Source organism: Balaenoptera acutorostrata, chromosome 3 (genome assembly GCF_949987535.1).
Source record: "Balaenoptera acutorostrata chromosome 3, mBalAcu1.1, whole genome shotgun sequence".
In the NCBI taxonomy this organism is placed as follows: Eukaryota; Metazoa; Chordata; class Mammalia; order Artiodactyla; family Balaenopteridae; genus Balaenoptera; species Balaenoptera acutorostrata.
In genome coordinates, this window is record NC_080066.1 from 116,174,920 (window position 1) to 116,198,450 (window position 23,531).

The window sequence follows — 23,531 nt, forward strand, 5'->3', positions numbered from 1 at the left end:
CTCCTGACTGGTTTCCTTTGCAAGACACCCAACAATGTCCCCCTTCACACACACTTAGTGTTTGGTCATGTATTAACTGCAAACTGAAAAATTCAATAAACACTCATTGAATTCATACTATACGCCCAAAATGTGTGAGGAGCTGAGGACTAGAAGAAGGAAAGACAGGGATCCTGATCTCAATGATTTAATGGGAGGCGCAGAAAAATTAAGGAATTCCTTAATTCCTTAGTACAGTGATAGGTGCTATGTATTGATACATAACTTAAGGGTGCTATGGGAGTTCTAAAGAATGAGTAACTTCACAGGGAACTTCATGGTAAAACAAATGGAATATTCCAGCTGAGCTTTGAAAGATAAGTAGGTAATCAAGGAAGAAGAACATTCAGGCAGGGAAATTAGCTAGTACCAAGGACCAAGAAGGCATTGGCCTGGCATGCTCAGGTTACTATATGTGTTCTTTATGTCAAGCTATTAAGTGAACATGGCAGTGAGGCACTGGTTTACCCAAAGAATGAAGGTGCCTGGGGGGAGTTTTGAGGCCTGGTTTGCAACTTTGGTTTTTACTGTTTAAGAGGCATCATCAGTGGATACCATCCCTAAGAAGTTCTGAGAGAGGTTAAAGCTAATTGCAGCATTCAAACACAAACAGCAGATTATTAATCAACTTTCTGAGGTGACAGACCACCCTCAGAGACCCCTAAATCTTTCTTTCACTTCACAATCAAGCTTCTTGCAAACGATATCTATACTAGCAATCTTCTCACCTCCATTCATTCCTTAACCTCAACCCACTGAGGTTAGCAATATGATGGCTGTTCCTGCTAAGGTCACCAGAGGCCTCAATAAATTGTAAGACACAAAATAGAATAAAACCAACAACAACAACAATAAACCCTCTTACATCCTATCTTCCAATCACATGAACTATTTATAATTCACAAATTACATTGGTTAATACATTTAGAGACCCCGGGCATTGAAAGTATGAATTCTTTCTCCCACTGCAGTATACAATTAAAATTAAAAGCAATCCTAAATCATAATTTTTTCCATAAGGGCTTCATTTTTTTAATAAATCATATTCTTTCAAAAAAAACTTTCTCTGGACCCCTGCTTTGTTGCTTATTTAAGCACATGCCCACCAGTTGAGTAATCCAGCAATAAAGATATTCATACCTTGTTTGTAGTAGGTTAAATGACGTCCCCCCCCCCCAAAAGATATATTCACCCAGAACCTCAGAATGTGATCTTATTTGGAATAAGGGCCTTTGCAGATGTAATTAAGGTGAAGATCTCTAGACAGATGATCTTGGATTAGGGTGGGCCTTAAATCCAATGATTTGGATTTAAGAGAGAGAAACAGAGAATCACAGAGACATGTGGGGAGAACACCACATGAAGATGAAGACAGAGATTGGAGCAATGCATCTACAAGCCAAGGAATGTCAAGAATTACTGAAACCCCCAAAGCTAGGAGAGGAACATGGAACAGATTCTCCCTCAGAGCCTCCAGAAGGAACCAACCATGCTGACACCTTGATCTGAGACTTCTGGCCTCCAGAACTCTGAGAGAATAAATTTATATTGCTTTAAGTCACTCAGCTGTAGTAATTTGTTATGGCGGTCCTAGGCAACTAATACATTACTCCATAACAATTTGAATTAAAATCAGGGAACTTTTGATTATAAGAAACTCAGGAAGAGAGGAATTTATTTTAAAGAACTGCAATCTCACAGGACATAGAGATGAGAAATTAAGACTCTTGCTTTTGGAGCTGGGAACCAGGGCAGGGAAGGAAAGTGACTGTCCATCACTCAAAGTCATCTAATACACTCTCTCGTATTGCTCCCTCCGTGAGTCATCCCATGCTGTCCCCTGGCTGTCTTCCTTTGCATCATCGCTCTCTGGGTGTGTGTGGCTCTTCGAGGTGACTTCAGCCCCAGTCTCTGTAAATTTCAAGTTTGTTCCCCACATCTAACTGACTTTGTCTCTCAGCAGCCCAATTACAAATTGTCATGTGAGAAACTGGGTTGGCTCAACTTAGAGTTACCTAAGGGCTAGCCCCCCGACGAGCCAGCCGGTGCCCATCTCTGGCCCAGTTATAGCACATGAGACGTGGAGCCCCGTGGCATGAGCGCTGTGCCTTCCAGCCTTTGGGCCAGAACTCCCACTGCAGAGGTCACAGTGTTGTAGGCAAAACTTGGCCCCTCTGGTGCAATCTGGTCATTTTTCTCCCTCCCTCACTAGACTATGAACCCCCAGAGGGCAAGAATATAGGTCGCAGTGCCTGGGACATGGTAGATATTCAAGATGAGTCGGTTAAATACAAAGGAATTAGTTGAGCTTTGTAGAACTGCAAGAAAAAGGTAAATGTTTATACCGCTTTCTCTGTTTCTTCTTGATAAAGTGGTCATTTTAAAGCTGACTTCCCTTCCTTACCTCATTCTCAGAAATAGCAAAGAGACTATCCCTGGATATTTGATAAAATGGCACTCACAGAGCCACACAACCTCACTGCGGTCCCTGATCAGTGGATCTAAGGTAAACAGTTCTCTTACCTCTTTCTCTCTCTCCATTGGTGTCCAAACTCCCTAATCTTTTGGCTGGTGCTATGATCCTTCTTGACAGAGAGCTCAGGGAAAGAGGTTGTTTGAGCCATTCTTTGCCTCTTTTTCCTTTTCTTTTCTTCCCTTTTAAAAAAAATGGATTTTTCCCCACAGAGATCTTTTTTCCCAAATTTTTTTAAATTTAAGTATAGTGATTTACAATGTTGTATTCATTTGAAGTGTACAGCAAAGTGAGTCAGCTATATATATATATATATATAGAGAGAGAGAGAGAGAGAGAGAGAGAGAGAGAGAGAGAGAGAGAGAGAGAGAGGAGAGAGAGAAGATCTTATTTTGACAACACAATCTGGTGTAACATTCTTTCAGGAGACTGCCTAGTTTCTAGAAACTTTTCCTTTGCTTTAGCTACAGCTAGTTTGTTGAGACCAATTCCTAATAGCCTCTCCCTTGGGTTTAAACTTCCCCAAGTACACAGTGCTGGGCCAGGGCCTGGTGGAGATCAGAAATAAAAAAAGACCAGAAGAAGAGGTAACCTCAGTCACTGCAGATCTCACAAAGTGTGGGGCACCCAGCTGGGCCAATCCAGAGAGGGCGCAGGAATCCTCAGGGCGTCATCTGCATGAGATTTGCAAACCAAAAGGATCATCGTCCTGGAACCCATACTTCTCAGTCAGGTGGGGAAAAGCTGATCATTATTGTGCTAATCAGATGGACAGGTTTAGCTGAGGCAGGGAAGGAGAGAGAGGGGATAACTCCTGAAACCATTCTCTTTCTTCCAAGTCCAGCAGCCCTCCTGGCTCAACTGAAGGCCCCCCAGATTGTCATTAAAGCTGCCCCAAAGGAGAAATATTGGAAAGGGAGCATGTGTAGGGACCTTTTAAAACCCTGCAAGGCACTGACATCATGATTCCTTCTGTGATGAATCAGAAGTACAGAAAACTAAGTAAAATAATTTGTTCCCAAACTGGAGCCGTTTCTAAATTTAAATGTCAATCATCTCTTGTCTTCCATGTATGTACCAGCAAGAGGCAGCCATGGGTGCTGTCAAAAGACTGTGTAGAGATTGGTTCAACATGGCGGAGTAGAAGGACATGCGCTCACTCCCTCTTGCGAGAGCACCAGAATCACAACTAACCATAACCACTGGGTGGGTGACTCACAAACTGGAAAACAATTATACCACAAAAGTCCACCCACTGGAATGAAGGTTCTGAGCCCCACGTCAGGTTTCCCAACCTGTGGGTCCAGCAACAGGAGGAGGAATTCCCAGAGAATCAGACTTTGAAGGCTAGCAGGATTTTGACTGCAGGACTTCAACAGGTCTAGGGGAAACAGAGACTCCACTCTTGGAGGGCACACACAAAGTAGTGTGTACATCAGGACCCAGGGGGAAGGAGCAGTGACCCCAGGGGAGACTGAACCAGGCCTACCTGCTAGTGTTGGAGGGTGTCCTGCAGAGGTGGGGGGTGGCTGTGGCTCACTCGCGGGACAAGTACACTGGCAACAGAAGTTCTGGGAAGTACTCCTTGGTGTGAGCCCTCCCAGAGTCCATTAGCCCTACCAAAGGGCCTGTAGGCTCCAGTGCTGGATTGCCTCAGGCCAAACAACCAAAAGGGATGAACTCAGCCCCATCCATCAGCAGACAAGAGGATTAAAGTTTTACTGAGCTCTGCCCACCAGAGCAACACCCAGCTCTACCCACCACCAGTCCCTCCCATCAGAAAGCTTGCACAAGCCTCGAAGACAGCCTCTTGCCTCACCCACCAGAGGGCACATAGCAGAAGAAGAACTACCATCCTGTAGCCTGTGGAACGAAAACCACATTCGCAGAAAGATAGACAATATGAAAAGGCAGAGGACTTTGTACCAGATAAGGGACAAGATAAAACCCCAGAAAAAAAACTGAACGAAGTGGAGATATGCAACCTACCAGAAAAGGAATTCAGAATAATGATAGTGAAGATGATCCAGGACCTCGGAAAAAGAATGGAGGCAAAGATCGAGAAGATGCAAGAAATGTTTAACAAAGACCTAGAAGAATTAAAGAACAAACAGAGATGAACAATACAATAACTGAAATGAAAACTACACTAGAAGGAATCAATAGCAGAATAACTGAGGCAGAAAAACGGATAAGTGACCTGGAAGGCAGAATGGTGGAATTCACTGTTGCGAAACAGAATAAAGGAAAAAGAATGAAAAGAAATGAAGACAGCCTAAGAGACCTCTGGGACAACATTAAACGCACCAACGTTCACATTATAGGGGTCCCAGAAGGAGAAGAGAGAGAGAAAGGACCCGAGAAAATATCTGAAGAGATTACAGGCAAAAACTTCCCTAACATGGGAAAGGAAATAGCCACCCAAGTCCAGGAAGCACAGAGTCCCAGGCAGGATAAACCCATGGGGAAACAGGCTGAGACACATAGTAATCAAACTGACAAGAATTAAAGACAAAGAAAAATTATTAAAAGCAACAAGGGAAAAACAACAAATAACATACAAGGGAACTCCCATAAGGTTAACAGCTGATTTCTCAGCAGAAACTCTACAGGCCAGAAGGGAGTGGCATGACATATTTAAAGTGATGAAAGGGAAGAACCTACAATCAAGATTACTCTACCCAGCAAGGATCTCATTCAGATTCAATGGAGAAATCAAAAGCTTTACAGACAAGCAAAAGGTAAGAGAATTCAGCACCACCAAGCCAGCTCTACAACAAATGCTAAAGGAACTTCTCTAAGTGGGAAACACAAGAGAAGAAAAGGACCTACAAAAACAAACCCAAAACAATTAAGAAAATCATAATAGGAACATACATATCAATAATTACCTTAATTGTGAATGGATTAAATGCTCCAACCAAAAGACACAGGCTCACTGAATGGATACAAAAACAAGACCTGTATATATGCTGTCTACAAGAGACCCACTTCAGACCTAGGGACACATACAGACTGAAAGTGAGAGAATGGAAAAAAATATTCCATGCAAATGGAAATCAAAAGAAAGCTGGAGTAGCAATACTCATATCAGATAAACTAGAGTTTAAAATAAAGAATGTTACAAGAGACAAGGAATGACAATGCATAATGATCAAGGGATCAATCCAAGAAGAAGATATAACAATTTTAAATATATATGCACCCAACACAGGAGCACTTCAATACATAAGGCAAATGCTAACAGCTATAAAAGAGGAAATTGACGGTAACACAATAATAGTGGGGGACTTTAACACCTCACTTACACCAATGGACATATCATCCAAACAGAAAATTAATAAGGAAACACAAGCTTTAAATGACACAAAAGACCAGACAGATTTAATTGATACTTACAGGACATTCCACCCCAAAATAGCAGATTACACTGTCTTCTCAAGTGCACATGGAACATTCTCCAGGATAGATCACATCTTGGGTCACAAATCAAGCCTCAGTAAATTTAAGAAAACTGAAATCATATCAAGCATCTTTTCTGACCACAACACTATGAGATTAGAAATCAATTACAGGGAAAAAAACGTAAAAAACACAAACACAATGAGGCTAAACAATACGTTACTAAATAACCAAGAGATCACTGAAGAAATCAAAGAGGAAATCAACAAATACCTAGAGACAAATGACAAAATGAAAACACAACAATCCAAAACCTATGCAATGCAGCAAAAGCAGTTCTAAGAGGGAAGTTTATAGCAATACAATCCTACCTCAAGAAATAAGAAAAATCTCAAATAAACAATCTAACCTCACACCTAAAGGAACTAGAGAAAGAAGAACAAACAAAACCCAAAGTTAGCAGAAGGAAAGAGATCATAAAGATCAGAGCAGAAATAAATGAAATAGAAACAAAGAAAACAATAGCAAAGATCAATAAAACTAAAAGCTGCTTCTTTGAGAAAATAAACAAAACTGATAAACCTTTAGCCAGACTCAACAAGAAAAAAAGGCAGAGGACTCAAACCAATAAAATTAGAAATGAAGGAGAAGTTACAACGGACACCACAGAAATACAAACCATCCTAAGAGACTACTACAAGCAATTCTATGCCAATAAAATGGACAACATGGAAGAAATGGACAAATTCTTAGAAAGGTATAACCTTCCAAGACTGAACCGGGAAGAAATAGAAAATATGAACAGATCAATCACAAGTAATGAAATTGAAACTGTGATTAAAAATCTTCCAACAAACAAAAGTCCAGGACCAGACGGCTTCACAGGTGAATTCTATCAAACATTTAAAGAAGAGCTAACACCCATCCTTCTCAAACTCTTCCAAAAAATTGCAGAGGAAGGAACAGTCCCATACTCATTCTACAAGGCCACCATCACCCAGATACCATAACCAGAAAAAGATATTACAAAAAAAGAAAATTACAGACCAATATCACTGAAGAATATAGATGCAAAAATCCTCAACAAAATACTAGCAAACAGAAATCAAGAACACATTAAAAGGTTCACACACCATGATCAAGTGGGATTTATCCCAGGGATGCAAGGAGTCTTCAATATACACAAATCAATCAATGTGATACACCATGTTAACAAATTGAAGAATAAAAACCATATGACCATCTCAATAGATGCAGAAAAAGCTTTTTGTTTTTCACACCCAAATTTATTTTTATTTTGCATACATAGGAAACATGACCTTACCCAAAGAACAAAAAAGAGAAATGAGCCAAGTGTTACAAGAGGAAAAGCATGCACCAATCTGCTCCCAGGTCACTCCTAGCCACACACTCTACGGAACTCTATGGAACTTCACACACCAGGAGCTGGACTGGTTCCAAGCAGTGGGCACTGTCCACTGACAGCACAGGGGGAAACAGAGTGGGAAGGAAATGTCACTGCGAGTGGAATTTCCACACACAGTGTCAGTGCCCACAGTAGTGGATTCTCACCCAGGTTCAAGGGAAAACAAAATTTATCTCACACAAACGTGAATATAAAATTGTTGAGTGCTACCTAAATCATTCAGTCTCAAGATCATTTGCTATCAAAAAGATAAACAAAATTTTGTCATGGACATTTGGGTGCCTACTCAGCTGCACCCAGCCCAACTCCAGGGGCAGCTCTCGGGCGCTTCTTCATCAGAACAGTAAAGGGAGAAGCTGGACCTGAAAATGCAAAACGAATGACCTGGAGGAAGAGGAACTTTTGGACCCATGTAGTTGTCCTGGGTTGTCAACAGCAAATGTTGTGCTTTGTTATCTCATTCGAATCAAGGACTTGAGTGCGGGAGGTACTGAAGTTGGGGACAGGAGTTCAGAGGTCACACTCGGTGGTCAAAGACACTGGCAGCAGCATCCGTGTTCACAGTCTGTTTCCATGGTGTTCATCTGGCTCCAAGAGCATCCCGTGGACTTCCCGGGGAGGCTCCCAGACTTTCCATCCTTAGAAAAGGTAAGTCCCTGTGGCCGCATCCTGATTGCTCACTCCTACTCCATAGACGTGTCCCAGTAGAGCAGGGACAGGGTGACTAGGGCTAGGGAATGAAAACCCTCAGTACCCACTCGAGTGAGATACCCTGATGCTCAAGTTCAGTGAGTGACAACTTCTCAAGAGGCTCTGTTTAGTTCCTTTCAAAAATAAGCACCCTACCCCCACCCCCCACCACTATACATACAGGGACCTACATGTCTTGGCTACGCGGCTTTGCCCTTCCTATACATGACCTGTCAGGTCTCAATCTGGGTTTAAATACACGATCGCGGGCATTACTCACTATGCAGAGGAGCAGGACTCCGGCCCCCTAACAACCCCAGGACTACCTGTGATCCCAGGGCCAGAGAGGTTTCTGAGCCAGGGTTTGCATTTCCAACCAGATCTTCTTTATTCTAATTTTGATTAACTCCTCAGTGAAATCTATTCGGTCCTTTTTGATGAGATCTCTCTGCAGTCCTGGGGTTTTGCGTTCCCGTCTTTTTCTTAGCAAGCTCCTCCTCTTCAGAGCCCGGCATACACCTGTTGAGATCTATCAGCCAGAGCCCAGGCCTGCCCAACCCAGGCTTAAGCCACTGACTGCACCCTGCTGGGACACCTCTCTCCCGGGGCTGATGTCCTTCCCAGACGGATGTGCCTCTCTGCTTTGAAAGTGTCCATCACAACCCACCGTCAGAGCTACCTCAGGGGAGGGCGCAGAGGTGCCTGGCCGTGATCATAGGCCAGAGAGCTGCTGACGTCCAGGAAGGACTCCGAGTCTGACCTCAGGACAGGACTCCACACCACCTTCCACAGGACACACTAAAAAGGGCTCGAACATTTTTTTCCCCAAGTCAAACCAAGAGCTCATCAAATGCAATGTCCGGTTTGAGGCAGGGGGCAATTTCCCATGAATTTAAATAACTTTCCTTAGTGATTTTCAGATAACTATAGACATCAACTTGGCCTCATTCCGGATCCCCATCTCCTTGAGGTGCAAGCCGTACCCAGGGCTCTCCCAGCCCTGGCTGTGCAGAGGGCAGCTCTGGTCTTCAGGAAGGGGATGGAGAAGAGAGGGCTCAGAGGCTGCACCACCAACGCCTGTTTCTCTGACAGCTTTTTGAAGAGGAAGACTGTCGGGCATGGGGCTCACACAGCCGGCCCTGTGGGGCCTCGTTTCAGACGGGCCGCCTGCCGTGTGCAGGGCCTTCCGGGCGGCCTGGGCCCCTCCTCGCGTTCACGCGTACTCACCTGCACGTGCCCTGCCTCACCTTCCGCCGGGGTCTCTCCCCTGAGGGTCTGGGCACACTACCCTAGGCGGTCAACCCTCGGGACTCTCCACTCGGCCAGAGCACAGATTACATTGGAAACAGAAGCAACAGAGGAGACACGGGGTGAATTCAAATACTGGTCCTCCAAGGAAAACTTGAAAGGAAGCTGTGCTTGCTTTGAAGATATCAAAAAGGAATTTGCCTTAGTGGCTCATAAGACCATTCCTGGAAGTGAACAGTGATGGGGACAGGGAGGGCGAGTGACAGCCTCTCCCGGCCTCCCCGGCCAGTTGCACAGGCAGGTGCCAGGCAGCTCCCGGCTACTTGGCCTTCACCACCTGTTCATATGGGGGCTGTGGCGTGCTGCAGTAGGAAGGGGGCGGTGGGTAGGCTGTGCTTCCATGGGGTGAGTTGGGTTGGACCTGCAAAGCCATCGCCACAGGGTTCCCAGCAGGATTCATCCCTGGTCCTCCAGGGTCGGTGTAAAACGGCAGCCCCAGCTGCTGGGCTCCTGGAGTGGGGTTCGGGGGCTGCCTGGTGTAAGACACGTTGAATGCCGGCTCCTCGATCAGCGGCGAGGGGTACATGCACCTCCGGATGAGGAAGCCGGCACCACAGCAGAAGAGCACGCCCATCATCAGGAGGAACCAAAAGTACCACAGCCTCTGTATGGAGAGGGCCTGCACACAGCACCTGGATCCACAGCAGTCCTCGCAAGGGCGGCATCTGTTTGCTACACATCCTGTGGGCAGAATTACAGTGGTTTCCTTCTGGGGAGGCCCTGTAACCGGATGACCAAAGACATATAATATGCTGGACAGAGTCCTTCAAAATACCAGCAATGCTTTTGGGCCTCTGTGCAGTCCACGGGCAGCCCCAGCAGCCGCACAGCCACACTCCCGGCCAGGCAGCCCATGGCTGCGTGTCCTCCTGGTCGCAGGCGCGGGTCAGCAGCACGACCCCCGTGAGGGGGCCAGCCAGCTGGCAGGCGGGATCCCAGCCGGGGTCGCAGGGGCTCGGGCAGGCGGGCGGGCAGCCGGGCTGAGTCACGCAGCCCTCGCCACGTTTGTCCCCAGCTCGCGTGTCAGAAAAAGCTTTTGACAAAATTCAACACCCATTTATGATAAAAACTCTCCAGAAAGTGTGCATAGAGGGACCTACCTCAAAATAATGAAGGCCATATACAGCAAACCCATAGCAAACATCATTCTCAATGGTGAAAAACTGAAAGCATTTCCACTAAGATCAGGAACAAGACAAGGATGTCTACTCTCGACACTATTATTCAACATAGTTTTGGAAGTCCTAGCCACGGCAATCAGAGAAGAAAAAGAAATAAAAGGAATCCAAATTGGAAAAGAAGAAGTAAAGCTGTCACTGTTTGCAGATGACATGATACTATAAACAGAGAATCCTAAAGATGCCACCAGAAAACTACTAGAGCTAATTGATGAATTTGGTACAGTTGCAGGATACAAAATTAATGCACAGAAACCTCTTGCATTCCTGTACACTAACAATGAAAGATCAGAAAGAGAAATTAAGGAAACAATCCCATTCACCATTGCAACAAAAAATAAAATACCCAGGAATAAACCTACCTAAGGAGGTAAAAGACCTATACTCAGAAAACTATAAGACACTGATGAAAGAAATCAAAGATGACCCAAACAGATGGAGAGATATACCATGTTCTTGGATTGGAAGAATCAGTATTGTGAAAATGACTATACTACCCAAAGCAATCTACAGATTCAACAAAATCCCTATCAAATTACCAGTGGCATTTTTTACAGAACTAGAGCAAAAAATCTTAAAATTTGTATGGAGACACAAGAGACCCCAAAGAGACAAAGCAATCTTGAGGAGAAAAAATGGAGCTGGAGGAATCAGACTCCCTGACTTCAGATGATACTACAAAGCTTCAGTAATCAAGATAATATGGTACTGGCACAAAAACAGAAATATAGATCAATGGAACAGGATAGAAAGCCCAGAGATAAACCCACGCACCTATGGTCAACTAATCTATGACAAAGGAGGCAAGGATATATAATGGAGAAAAGACAGTCTCTTCAATAAGTGGTGCTGGGAAAAATGGACAGCTACATGTAAAAGAATGAAATTAGAACACTCCCTAATACCATACCAAAAATAAACTCAAAATGGATTAAAGACCTAAATGTAAGACTGGACACTATAAAACTCTTAGAGGAAAATATAGGAAGAACACTCTTTGACATAAATCACAGCAAGATCTTTTTTGACCCACCCCCTAGAGTAACGGAAATAAAAACAAAAATAAACAAATGGGACTCAATGAAACTTAAAAGCTTTTGCACAGCAAAGGAAACTATAAACAAGATGAAAAGACAACCCTCAGAATGGGAGAAAATATTTGCAAACGAATCAACGGACAAAGGATTCATCTCCAAAATATATAAACAGCTCATGCAGCTCAATAGCAAAAACACAAACAACCCGATCAAAAAATGGGTGGAAGACTTAAATAGACTTTTCTCCAAAGAAGACGTATAGATGGCCAAGAAGCACATGAAAAGATGCTCAACATCACTAATTATTAGAGAAATGCAAATCAAAACTACAATGAGGTATTACCTCACACTGGTTAGAATGGGCATCATCAGAAAATCTACAAAGGGAACCCTCTTGCACTGTTGGTGGGAATGTAAATTGATACAGCCACTATGGAGAACAGTATGAAGATTCCTTAATAAACTAAAAATAGAATTACCATATGACCCAGTAATCCCACTACTGGGCATATACCCAGAGAAAACCATAATTCAAAATGACACATGCATCCCAATGTTCATTGCAGCACTAGTTACAATAGCCAGGTCATGGAAGCAGCCTAAATGCCCATCAACAGACAAATGGATAAAGAAGGTGTGGTACATATATACAATGGAATATTACTCAGCCATAAAAAGGAACAAAATTGGGTCATTTGTAGAGCCGTGGATGGGCCTAGAGACTGTCATATAGAGTGAAGTTAAGTCAGAAAGAGAAAATCAAATATCATATATTAACGCATATATGTGGAATCTAGAAAAATGGTACAGATGAACCAGTGTGCAAGGCAGAAATAAGAGAGACAGATGTAGAGAACAAACGTATGGACACCAAGGGGGGAAAGCGGAGGGCAGGGGGGTAGAGGTGGTGGGATGAATTGTGAGATTGGGATTGACAAATATATACTAATATGTATAAAACAGATAACTAATAAGAACCTGCCCTATAAAAAAATAATTAAATTAAATTTTTTTTAAAAAAGGCTGTGTAGATGGTAGACCCCACACACACAAGGCATTATGGCACTCATACTCATGCTCACATATTCACACACACACACACACACACACACACACACACACACACACGCACACAAAATGCCTGCAGCTGTCCAGAGAGATGAATGGCCCAATTGCCCCGCAACCAGTACCCAATTCCATGGCGACTGGATTTCCAGAAAGCCAAAGCTGAGGGAGGCTGGGGTCCCCGGCATGGAAATAACTGCCAGGGTCCCCATCAGGTACCCAATAACTGCGAATGAGTGGACCTTATGAACAAATGGGGCCACTGGGCAGTTTGACCAGCATTAAGACAAAGCCAAAGCAGCTCATCTGGAGTCTTGTACATCCACAGAAATGGTCTAGCCAGAGGCAGCCAACATTGAACATGGGACCTCTTCTCCCTGCAATATTACCCTTCCACCACACCCAGCCCTTTCCCAATTCTCCCCTCACCCTGGTGAAAGCTCACAGGCAGTGTCCCACCCACCCTAGCTCACTTCCCATTCACTCACTCCTTCAGCAAACACTAACAGGCACCCACTGTGTGTCAGTCAGTGTGCCAGGCCCTGGAGAGACAGGGAGGCCAGACACAGCCTGCTTCTCAGCCCTGCTGGGGACAGGGAGGGAGCCGTCCCTCTGTTCCTCTCATTCTGGGCACGCTCCACGCCAGGCCAGCTCTTCAGAGAACCATGGCTTCTCCATTTCTTCTTCCTGAGGCCTCACCCTCGTGAAGGAGCAGCAGCTCAGAAAATCTCTGTCTTTTCACTTGCATTATAGGATTTTTTTTTAAATAGCAGCAGCAGCCTTACCTTCCAAGAAGCCTGTTAGGCTTTGGCTAATATTTACATGTATTTGCATTTCCTTTGTACACAGGGCTGGGGGAAGAAAGGGTGGGGAAGGGAGTTTTGCCAGGGAATGAAAATGCACCCTGGGCCAATCCTCAAAGTGCTATTGCAACTGCCAACTTAAAATCAAGATGCAACTTGTTTAGCTAAAATTCAGGTAATTTCTGTCACGCCTACTCTGGCTCTTCTTCCCCTGCAAACTCGCAGCTCCTTAGCTGGCCTGTGCATCCATCCCATTCATGTGTGAGGGAGCTGTAGTTGGTCTTGGGCTTATATGCACTGGAAATTTTCTTTTCCTAATTCTGCAGGTTTGGGTCATTTTCAGAGAGTTCTGTGGGTGGGCACCCTCTGGTGGCTGACGGAAAATTTTACCTGCAAAAATTACAGTTGAACTGGGAAGGCTTTATTTGACAGTCAGGCTCTGTGGCTGGATGGTGGACATAGTGAGTTTATTCGCTGTACTTTGTACCACCTCTTTCATCACACGATACATGGCTGGAAGCGTGGCTCTGCCCTCTCAGAAGGACTGGAGCTAAGAAAGGGCAGAGCTAAGACACAGGGCCTCCTTGTGGGCACAGTTTTTCCAGATCAGCCCGGGTGAGGAGGATGAGGGCAGCACTTCCTCGCGCTCTCAGAGGACTCACCCCCGGAGAAGCCACTGCATTCCCGGAGCAGGCCAGGCTTGAACAGCATTCTTCCCGGAGTTCCCGCTCCTCCGCTGGTCCTAGGGGCAGCCATTCCTGAGAATCGTCCTGGTCTGTGGGGAAGGGCAGGGACGGGAAGGAGCGTGGAGGAAGAGAGGCAGGAAGGAAAACTCTCCACCTGAGGATGACGTCCCAGGCCCTCAAAGCAGGGGATCTGATGAGCATAGCTGTTCTGTCAACACGATAAGTGCCCGCACCTGATTTTCCTTAGCTCGTTCTCCAAGGATTTTATTAGTCTCGGGAGAGTCCCCAAAGTCAGCTCAGGTTGCCTTCATTTTGCAAAAAGAGGTCCCAGGAGGTTAAGGACAAATGTGACGTCACCCAGCCCATCAGCGCAGGCCAAGCCTGGAGTTTTCTCACCTGCCGGGTTAGGATGCTTTGATATTTACCTGCAGCCCCTGTGGTCTCAGTCACCTCCGCCCCGCACTCTATCAGAGCAAACCACTCTCAACCAGCAAACCGTGACGAGACTTCTGAAGAGGAAGATCTTAAGGAAGGGTACGCTTTGAGGCACAGGGAAGTGCCGTGTCACAAGTGGGTTCCAGAAGCTGGCAAGAGAACCAGGTGGCTCAGATTCCAGATTCTGCAATCTTAGGCCCAAACCGTATCATTTACCTGGAAACAAAGAGGTGTTGTCTACCACGGGCAGCCTTCTTTATTGCCACCATTTTTCATTTGCTTTCTTTCAAAACCAGGCCCCAGGGCACAAGGAAAGCCCAGCTCCCAATGAGCCGTCAGTCACCCCACACTGGTGGTGGCAGCCCCGTTCTGCCCGGCTGGGTCTGAGAGCACCGCGGGGCGGCGGGAAAATGTCGTTGGTGGGCAGCCCAGGAGCTAAGATGTGACTGGGGCAGAGCAAGAAAAACAAACAAAACAAAACAAAACCCAGTGTGACCACACCTGTGGGAACAGACCATTCAACTACACTCAGAACAATCAATCCGGAGGCAGGGCAGTCCAGGGAGCTCCTGTTGAATCTGAACTGAGCATGTGGGTTTCTCCCTCTAACCTGTGCTTCCAGCAGAATGAAAATACTATTGCGAGGTCACTATGTGCCAAACACGCAGGATGGAGTAGGTATCGTGCTCATTGCAGCTAAAGGAGAGCTGCCGCCCACTCTAAACCCTTCGTACGGATTACCTCATTAGTCCTCGTGACAACCAAATGAAGGAGGTACAGCTAATCCCCCATAAAAGAGGACACTGAGACAGAGAAATTAAATAATCTGCATCATGCATATTGCCAGTGGTGGAGTCAGGATTCAACCCTGGCCATCTGGCTTCAGAGCTGGTGCTCTTAAACCATTTCACCCTGTGGTTTCCTCCAGTATGTGCTAAGAGCTCATTGAGCCTTCATAAAAGCTGCACATAGTATGTACTAGCACCCCCATTTTACTGATGAGAAAACAGAATCATAGAGGAGCTAAATAAGGTTATACAGCTAGCAAGAGGCAGAGCCAGAATTTGAATCTAGGTAGATAGACTGCTGAATCCCAGCTCTAATCATCACATTCTACCACCTCCCTTTAAGCCAGGGCAGTTTTCCAATGCTCCCACTCACTAGGTTTTGCAAAATTCCTGCTGGATGTTGGCAAGTGCCACTCTGGCTTTGCGGCTCACCCCAGAGCCCAGGGAGTGGCCCTCTTGCCCTCCCAGAGGCAGATGTGAAGGGGCACCTGGCCCTCTGCACACTGCTCCAGGGATCCCCCCCAGGAGCCAGTGGGTTCACTGCCACTGCTGACTAGCAAAGTAACCTGAGTCTTGATTCTGCCCTGGTCGCCTGGGTTTGTCTATCTGGGGCTTCAGACCTGGGAAGGTGTCCCTCTCTCCTTAGCCAGATTATTCTTATTTTCTTGGAAGCACAAATGTTTATTTTATGGGACATAAAGGCAGAGCCAGTTCCTTCACTGGGTATCAGGCTCCCCAGGGCTCCCCCTGGACGGCCACTCAGGAAATCGGGAAGGCTGGCTCAACCCCAGCACTGCTCTGAGGGGCCAGCATCCATAGGGTGTTACTGCATTTTCCATTCGAATTAACGTTGATTAAATGCTGATTAAATCAAACATTTAGCTGTTTGATTAAGAAATATCTCAGGCAGATTTTTCTCCTTTCTGGCTTATTGATCACATACCTGGCTACCTTCCAAAAGAGATTCTGGCCTTTGTCTTTTAAGGTTCATGTTCTGCTAGGTTGAGTGGCTGAGTTGCATCAAATGGGGTCGACACCATGACACCAACTTTAAATTGCCTGGTGCCCGTGCTGGCTGTCTCCCATCTGTCACTCCAGAGCTCCCTTCACGCTTCTCCAACCTGCTCTGTGTGTGTGCCAGGGGGCTGACCTACAAGGACCCATCAATGGGTTCCTTATCCTCTGGCTTTCGTTGGGTCCATTCGATGGAGGTCACTGGCAGTAAATAAGTAGGCAGGAGGTGAGAGAAGCCAAGGGGGTTGTCCCCCTGGCTCTCTTCCTGCCAGGCTACCATGGATTATCTGTGTCCCGCCACTGAGGCCACAACTCATATATTCTAGTAACCGCTGGTGGTTATAAACTACCCCCAACACTTCCTAGCTTAAAACTACCGCAAAGATTTATTTTACTGATGAAGCTATAATTTGGACAGGGCTCGGTGGGGCAACTCATCTCTGCTCCACGTGGCATAAGGTGGGGCAGCTTGACTAGGGTTGGAGAATCCACTTCCAAGATGGCTAGCAAGTTGGTGTAGGTTATGGTCTGGGCAAGCTTAGGACTGTTAGCAGAGGCCTCAGTTCTCTAGGTGGGACTCTACTTGGGGCTGTTAGACTTCCTCCCAGCAAGGTGTCCATGTTCCAAGAGCAAATGTCCAAAGGAAAGGAAATGGAATTTTCCAGTCTCTTAAGACCTGGGCCTGGGAACAGATCCATCATCACTTCTGCCATGTTCTATTGGTCAAAGCAGTTGCAGAGGCCCCTCTGATTCAAGGGGAAAGAACATAGACCCCACTCTTGATGAAAAGGGTATCAGAGAATTTTATCTATCTTTAATCCATCACATTTTATAAGTGCCCCTCCTATGGCTATTCCCTCCAGGCTCCAATAACCGGTCTCCTCCCTTGCTCCATCAGGCGGGGGGTGGAGCAGCTCGCTCCCTGATAGTGCTTGCCCAAGGTGCTACACCACCCCTGGTTTCCCTAAACCCTGATCGCACATCTGTAACAGTCTCTTTACTAAACTCCCCCTCAAAACATCCAGTTGGAGTGTGCCCAGGTATTTGCTGGGACCCTGGCAATGTTTCTCCGTCAAGTTCTTCTTTGCCCACACAGGAATATCCCATGAGCCCACCCTCCTCAGGACCTTTCCTCCCAACTCCCACCAGCCCCCATACTCCCCACACTCCAATCTCCTTTCAACACTTTACCTAGTACTTTCCTTCTGGCCCTTGGAAGACCTCTGCTCAGTCATTAACTGCAGTAATTTATCAAAATAATTCGTGCTTCCATGCTTCCAGGGTGCTCAAGGCTTCATGCCCACCTCTCCCAGGAAAATGGTTACACAGTTATAGAACTCTATAGTTAAATCTAAATCCAAAGAGAAATGCCTAAAGATAAAAATTTGTGACCCTCCAATTAAGCTAATAAGGGTGTCCTTTTGGTCAAGCTAGCCTTTCAGATCCCCTCAGACCACACAGACAACCTCCAAACCTTCCTGCTCTTAGCCTCCCCTAGACATTTACCTTGACCTTGGATCCCCAGGCAGAGATTGACAATCTATTTTCCTTTCCTTGGCTTTTCCCTGATGACTCTCATGCCTTCAATGTGGGAACTGTAACTGATAAATTCAGGACCAGGGCCAAAGGGCATATTTACTGCCCCAATGCCTCATTTCATTCAAAGACAAGTGTATTTCCAGCAATTGAGAAGGAACAAAGGTTGTATTTCTATGACACTGTAAAAGATAGCATTTTCTGGATTCTTATCTGGAACTCTGATAGTTATGGTATCTGTCACGTACTTAATCAGCAGAGACGAGAAAGGCAGCACTAAACTATCTCTGAAGCACTTTCTTATCTTCTATTACTTCCAGAACTTCTTTTCATTAATTAATTCATTGAAGAAATATTTATTTGAACATTTGCTGTATGTGGCAGGCACTGTATGAAGCACTGGGAACAATGATGAGCAAAAACGGACTAAAAGATACATGACAGAATTACACAGATAAATGCGATATAACACACTGTGATGCCAGTTTCCTTGTAACATGAGGGTGTATAATAGGGAGATAGTGGTAATCAGTGAGGTCAGGGATAGGTTTCTGTCACCCTTAAGTTCCACTAATGCTCCCGCCCTCTACCAAGCTCAACCCTGCCCTGGGATAATGTAGAACAGATAAAATGAAAGTGTTAGCCCTGTTGCTGGTAGCCCTGAGCTGCTGAGCGCTAGGGACCTCCACCTACAGCAGCCCTGTCAGGTCCCTAGTCAAACCCACCCACCCTTTGAGATATCAGGAGAACCACTCCCATCGGTGGCAGCTATGTGGAGTCTGTCTAGGGCTTCTTCTAAAGCACAGTGAACCTTGTTTCACAGTGACACATCCAGGTCTTCCATGATGTCTACCTGTTGCCATGTCAAGTTGTCTAAGGTCTCTCTACCAAACAGTCCCAGCCCCATTTACTAGGATGCCTCAGAGGTAATGTTGTCAGAGACGTCAGTGGCGTATCTGGCTCAACTCTTTGCCCAGGTCTTTTTTTTTTTAATTGAAGTATAGTTGATTTACAATGTTGTGTTAGTTTCAGGTGTACAGCAAAGTGATTCAGTTATACATACGTACATATGTTCTTTTTCAGAGTCTTTTCCTACATAGGTTATTACAAAATACTGACTATAATTCCCTGTGCTATTCAGTAGGTCCTTGTTGGTTATCTATTTTATATATAGTAGTGTGTATCTGTTAATCCCAAACTCCTAATTTATCCCTCCTCACCCCCTTTCCCCTTTAGTAACCATAAATTTGTTTTCTATGTCTGTGCATCTATTTCTGGTTTGTAAATAAGTTCATTTGTATCATTTTTTTAGATTCCACATATAAGTGATATCATGATATTTGTCTTTGTCTGACTTACTTCACTTAGTATGATAATCTCTAAGTCCATCTATGTTGCTGTAAATGGCATTATTTCATTCTTTTTTATGGCTGAGTAATATTCCATTGTCTATAGATACCACATCTTCTTTACCCATTCATCTGTAGATGGATATTTAGGTTGCTTCCATGTCTTGGCTATTGTAAATAGTGCCGCAATGAACACTGGGGTGCATGCATCTTTTCCAATTAGAGTTTTCTCTGGATATATGCCCAAGTTCAGGTCTTTAAAGAGCTGGGTTTTATACCTTCCCTGAGTCCATGTGCTATAGGATCCTATGGAAGTCTTTCTGCCATGAAGCTGGGTATTACTATCCTGATATTTACTTTTAGTTGCTCCTCTCCTTATAGCTAATCATGGGGGAAACTACACATTTAGGCAGTATCCAAGGTTCTCTGGGCCCCATGTTCACTCTGTCTTCTAAGGAGAGCCAGGCGCAGTGGGCAGCCCCCCGGGGATTCTGTGTCCTCCAGATGCTGCCCATGTTACTAGAGCAGACACCTCATCAAGCCCCGCCCTGCCCTGCTCCTCCCTGCCTGTGTGCGCAGAACGTGTGTCTGCCTCGCAGCTGAGGCCCACGTGTTAGGATGAGTGTTCCCATCTGAGGATGCTAGTCTAGTAAGGCGACAAACAGTTGCTGAGAGAAACATGAATCAGAATTGGATATAAATGCTGGTGCTGCCACGTACCAGCTACGTGCATTTGGGCACCATCCTGAAACAGCCTCAGTTTCTTCATCGGCCAAAACAATGAGATAATCATTTCCACCTTCCAAGAATAAATAAAATAACAGCAACCCTACACAATGTTGGGAACCCAGAAGGCTATACTCAGCCATCTTCTCCAAGATTAAAGCAAATGTGCAGATCATGAAAAACACACCCCGTTTGCTGAAATAAAACACTCTACCCCAGAGAGGAGGACTGCATCCTGAACACTTTGGTGGCAGAGAAGTCAGATCCTGCAAAGAGCTCCAGGGTAGGGGCTGAGTTAGGCTTTCACGTGCAGTGGAAGTTCAAGGGCTGCGGCAGGAGGAGGCCTGCCAGATCTAAGAGATTCTGTCAGTCCGAAGGGAACAAGTGTGGATATGGGCAAGGTTTCAGACAGAGCGGGCCCACTGCCCTAAAATGCTGCACTGACCTTGACTCAGGCCAGCCTGTGCACGCCCGCCCCATCCCGTGGGGAAAAGGAGGGAGTAACACTGACAAGTGCCCCACGCTCCCCTAGAAAGAGCGAGCTAGTGCCTCCCCCTTCTGGGACCACCTACAGGATCTGCGAAGGTGTATAATACCACCAACACCACCAGCAAATGGACCTTGACGACCCCTCCAAGCTGAGTCCAGAGAGGAAGAGCCTCCCTCTGCCTGGCTTGGAAAGAGGCTGCAAGAGGCAACAGCCACTGGGGCTCAGTCAGCACAGCGGGCCAGCTTTCGGAGGGTCTGAATAAATGCATGCTGTGCTGCGCGCCCAGAGGACAAGACTGCCTCTTTTTGGGTGACCTTGCTGCCAGCAGCGGCTTTGTTAGCCGTGGACTTTCATCGTATTCAAAAGAGTCTACATTTGAAAGAAGTTAAGCTGAAGGAAGCTGGGAAAAAAGGAGTCAGAAGAAGCCCACTGGGATAGCATAACCCTTCAACCAAGTTGTCACCCGGGGCCTAAGTGGGTAGTGGGCAGTACACAGAGGGGGGCTTTCTCTCTCACACACACTTTGCCAAAAGCAAGGCTTACCCGAATCACCGTGATCATCATCGCCATTATTGAGAGTTGACCATGTGCCTGGAACCTTCCTGAGCACTCCCCACCCATCGTGGCATTCAACCCTCACAACCACTCCGAGGTAAGTGTATCTCTGTTATACAAACAAGGAAACGGAAGCTCAGAGATGACAGAGCACCAGCCCCGGGTCATCACTGTTGATAAGTGGTAAAGCCGCAAGATTACTCTTTGTGAAGAGTAATGAAGAAAAGTACAGCATCTTCCAATTAGAGTCCCCTCGGGATAAGGGCTTCAAAGTTACAGACTCTCAAGATGAGAAGGGACTTTAAAGTCACCCCAGTCACTCACTCCAGGCTTCTCTGTCTCCTGTTCACCAAGGGCAGGAAGGACGGATCCCTGGGCCCTCGGTAAAACATCATCTCATCTCCGTGCTCTTCCCCAGACGGCACACACTGTAAATTGTGCCCGGGAGGATCCGGGTACTTCCTTCTTATCCCATCTTATTTAGGAAGATCAGAGCGAGATCTGGCTTCGCGGGCCTGTGACCTGTGAGTCACACAGCGTCCCTTGCTCAGAAGGGTCCCATGTTGGATTTACTGCTTTGCTGTCACTGCCTTGAAATCCTTAATAACATTTTTAACAAGGGATCGTGTATTTTCATTTTGCAGTGAGCCCCGCAAATGCCGTATCTGATTGTGGACAGAGCTTTAGGTTTAGGGCAGGGAGAGGCAGCCACTCAAACTACAGTTAGCGTCTTTTGCCGGTACCCGCTTCTCACAGGAGTGGGCTGCCTGGTGACAACACCACACGTGATGAAGCCCAAAGGGCACTGATGTGCCTCTTTCCAACAAATGCAGACAAAACAGACACTTTAAATGTGTCAATATGGGAGAAACGGTTTTCTCAAAAAGTTAACTGCGTTGTACCTGGTATTGATACCAACCGCTAAAGCCGGCCACTGTCTCTCTCAGGTTCTACTTGATTTCATAAAAACCACAACGAGCTTGCCACCCTTTCCTCATCACTGTTGAGTTCGGGAATTTCAAGTGTACAATCACAGCAATCGTCCTAATTTTGCCCAGATTTCCACAGCAATACAGACGGTCAAAAGGAAGAGAAGGAGCATTGTTTGCTGTCCAATTATGGGGAGCATGCAGGAACGGGATTGGAAGTCCTGATGTCAAAAACTCCTGTGTTGATCATACCCTACACTTCCGGACATGTTTTAACAGTGTTTAAAAGCCAGAGGCCTGGATAAAGAGAAAACAAGCCTTAATCGTTTTCCTAGGACTGTGATCCCCTGAAATAGCATTTGCTTTCACACAAAGACAAAAGGGAAAATACGAGTAGAGAATCTGTGTTTGTGGAGAATTAGGCTCCTCCAAATCTTGATTTCATGGCACTTAAAAGTATGTTGGTGATATAAGCCCAGGTAGATGTAAAGGACTAAACTAAATCAAAATTAAGCAGAGTTTCCAAGGTTTTTTTTTAAAGAGAGGAGCCACTATTTAGGTCTATTACCCCTACACACACACACACACACACACACACACACACACAATTTTACCTCTTTAACTCAAAGCCCAGGGGTTTTTCTCTTCTAGGTCTGGTGTTAGAATAGCTGACACTAGTGATATTTATTCCAAGGCACCATTCATTCATTCCTTCCTTCATTCACTGACAAGGTCAGTTCAAAACATGTGGGTCCCCTGAATAGGCTAAGAGTTCAGCACCCCTTCCACCAATATGCTTTTACTATTTGTTCACCGTCTGCTTAATGCAGGTGGGGAAAGCTGATTTGATATTAATAAAAAATGAAAATGTCTTTGTTTATAACCCACATGTCAACTATCCTTCTCATCCTCTTCTGAGTATTTTCAAAGCACAATTCCACTCGCAGAAGAGCATTGGTGAGCGATGTAGTTTACTGACATGTTCGACATGGTGATGTAGAAAGGCATTTACATTGCACGGCAGACAGTGCTGTGCTTGAAAATTCCCAATACCACATGTGTAGGACAAGGGTATATGTTCCAGGTAGACAAAAGAAAAATGTGTTTAAAATAAACCTGCTCCTTTATCCTCACCTTTTTATTATTACTCTTGCCCTCACTCATCTTCTTGTCTTCAGAGTCTTTGACATGTCAGTGGAATTAGTGCATCCCTGGTTAATCCAGCCAGAATGACCAGGAAGCAGAACAAAGGCAGCAAACTCTTCTAGTGCTTGGAGTGAGCAAAGACTGGCCATCCCAGGGTGGCCACTGAACCCGTATTCCCCTTGCCTCTCCCAAACATCTCCTCCACCCCACACCCACCTACACAGTCATGCTCACACAGTCTCTGAGAAAACCCACCTCCCCAACGGCCCACATTCACCAGAAAAGCCAGACTCTGACACAGTCTGTTAGTGTAACTCAAAGGGCATGCTGCCCATCTCGTACTAGCCTGGACCTCCCCCATCGGGGTTCAAGGGCCCAGGGCCCACTCTGAAATTGCTTCTGTAAACTAGATGTATGATCCTCTCTGAAGGGTCACCCTTATCTGGGATCTCTTCA

At 45.7% G+C, this 23,531-nt stretch overlaps 1 protein-coding gene and 1 long non-coding RNA gene across 2 annotated transcripts in view; both read right to left on the minus strand.

The window, feature by feature from the left end:
* LOC130707675 (uncharacterized) overlaps positions 1 to 23,531 on the minus strand; it is a 129,051-nt gene that overhangs the window by 91,723 nt on the left and 13,797 nt on the right. The gene's annotated exons all lie outside the window — the stretch shown is intronic.
* LOC102997887 (vesicular, overexpressed in cancer, prosurvival protein 1-like) lies at positions 9,598 to 10,193 on the minus strand. Its single transcript, XM_007180698.2, has 2 exons — positions 10,081 to 10,193; positions 9,598 to 10,003 (listed from the first exon to the last, which is right to left on the minus strand). Exons 1-2 carry the CDS (start codon positions 10,191 to 10,193, stop codon positions 9,598 to 9,600), a joined length of 519 nt encoding a protein of 172 aa, XP_007180760.1.

Excerpts from the sequence above, each read along its gene's own strand:
- LOC102997887 (XM_007180698.2), bottom strand. The coding sequence starts at position 10,193 with ATGGGCTGCCTGGCCGGGAGTGTGGCTGTGCGGCTGCTGGGGCTGCCC. Across the intron at positions 10,004-10,080 it reads CTCTGTCCAGCATATTATAT|ATGCCGCCCTTGCGAGGACT; the intron begins GTCTTTGGTCAT and ends TGTAGCAAACAG.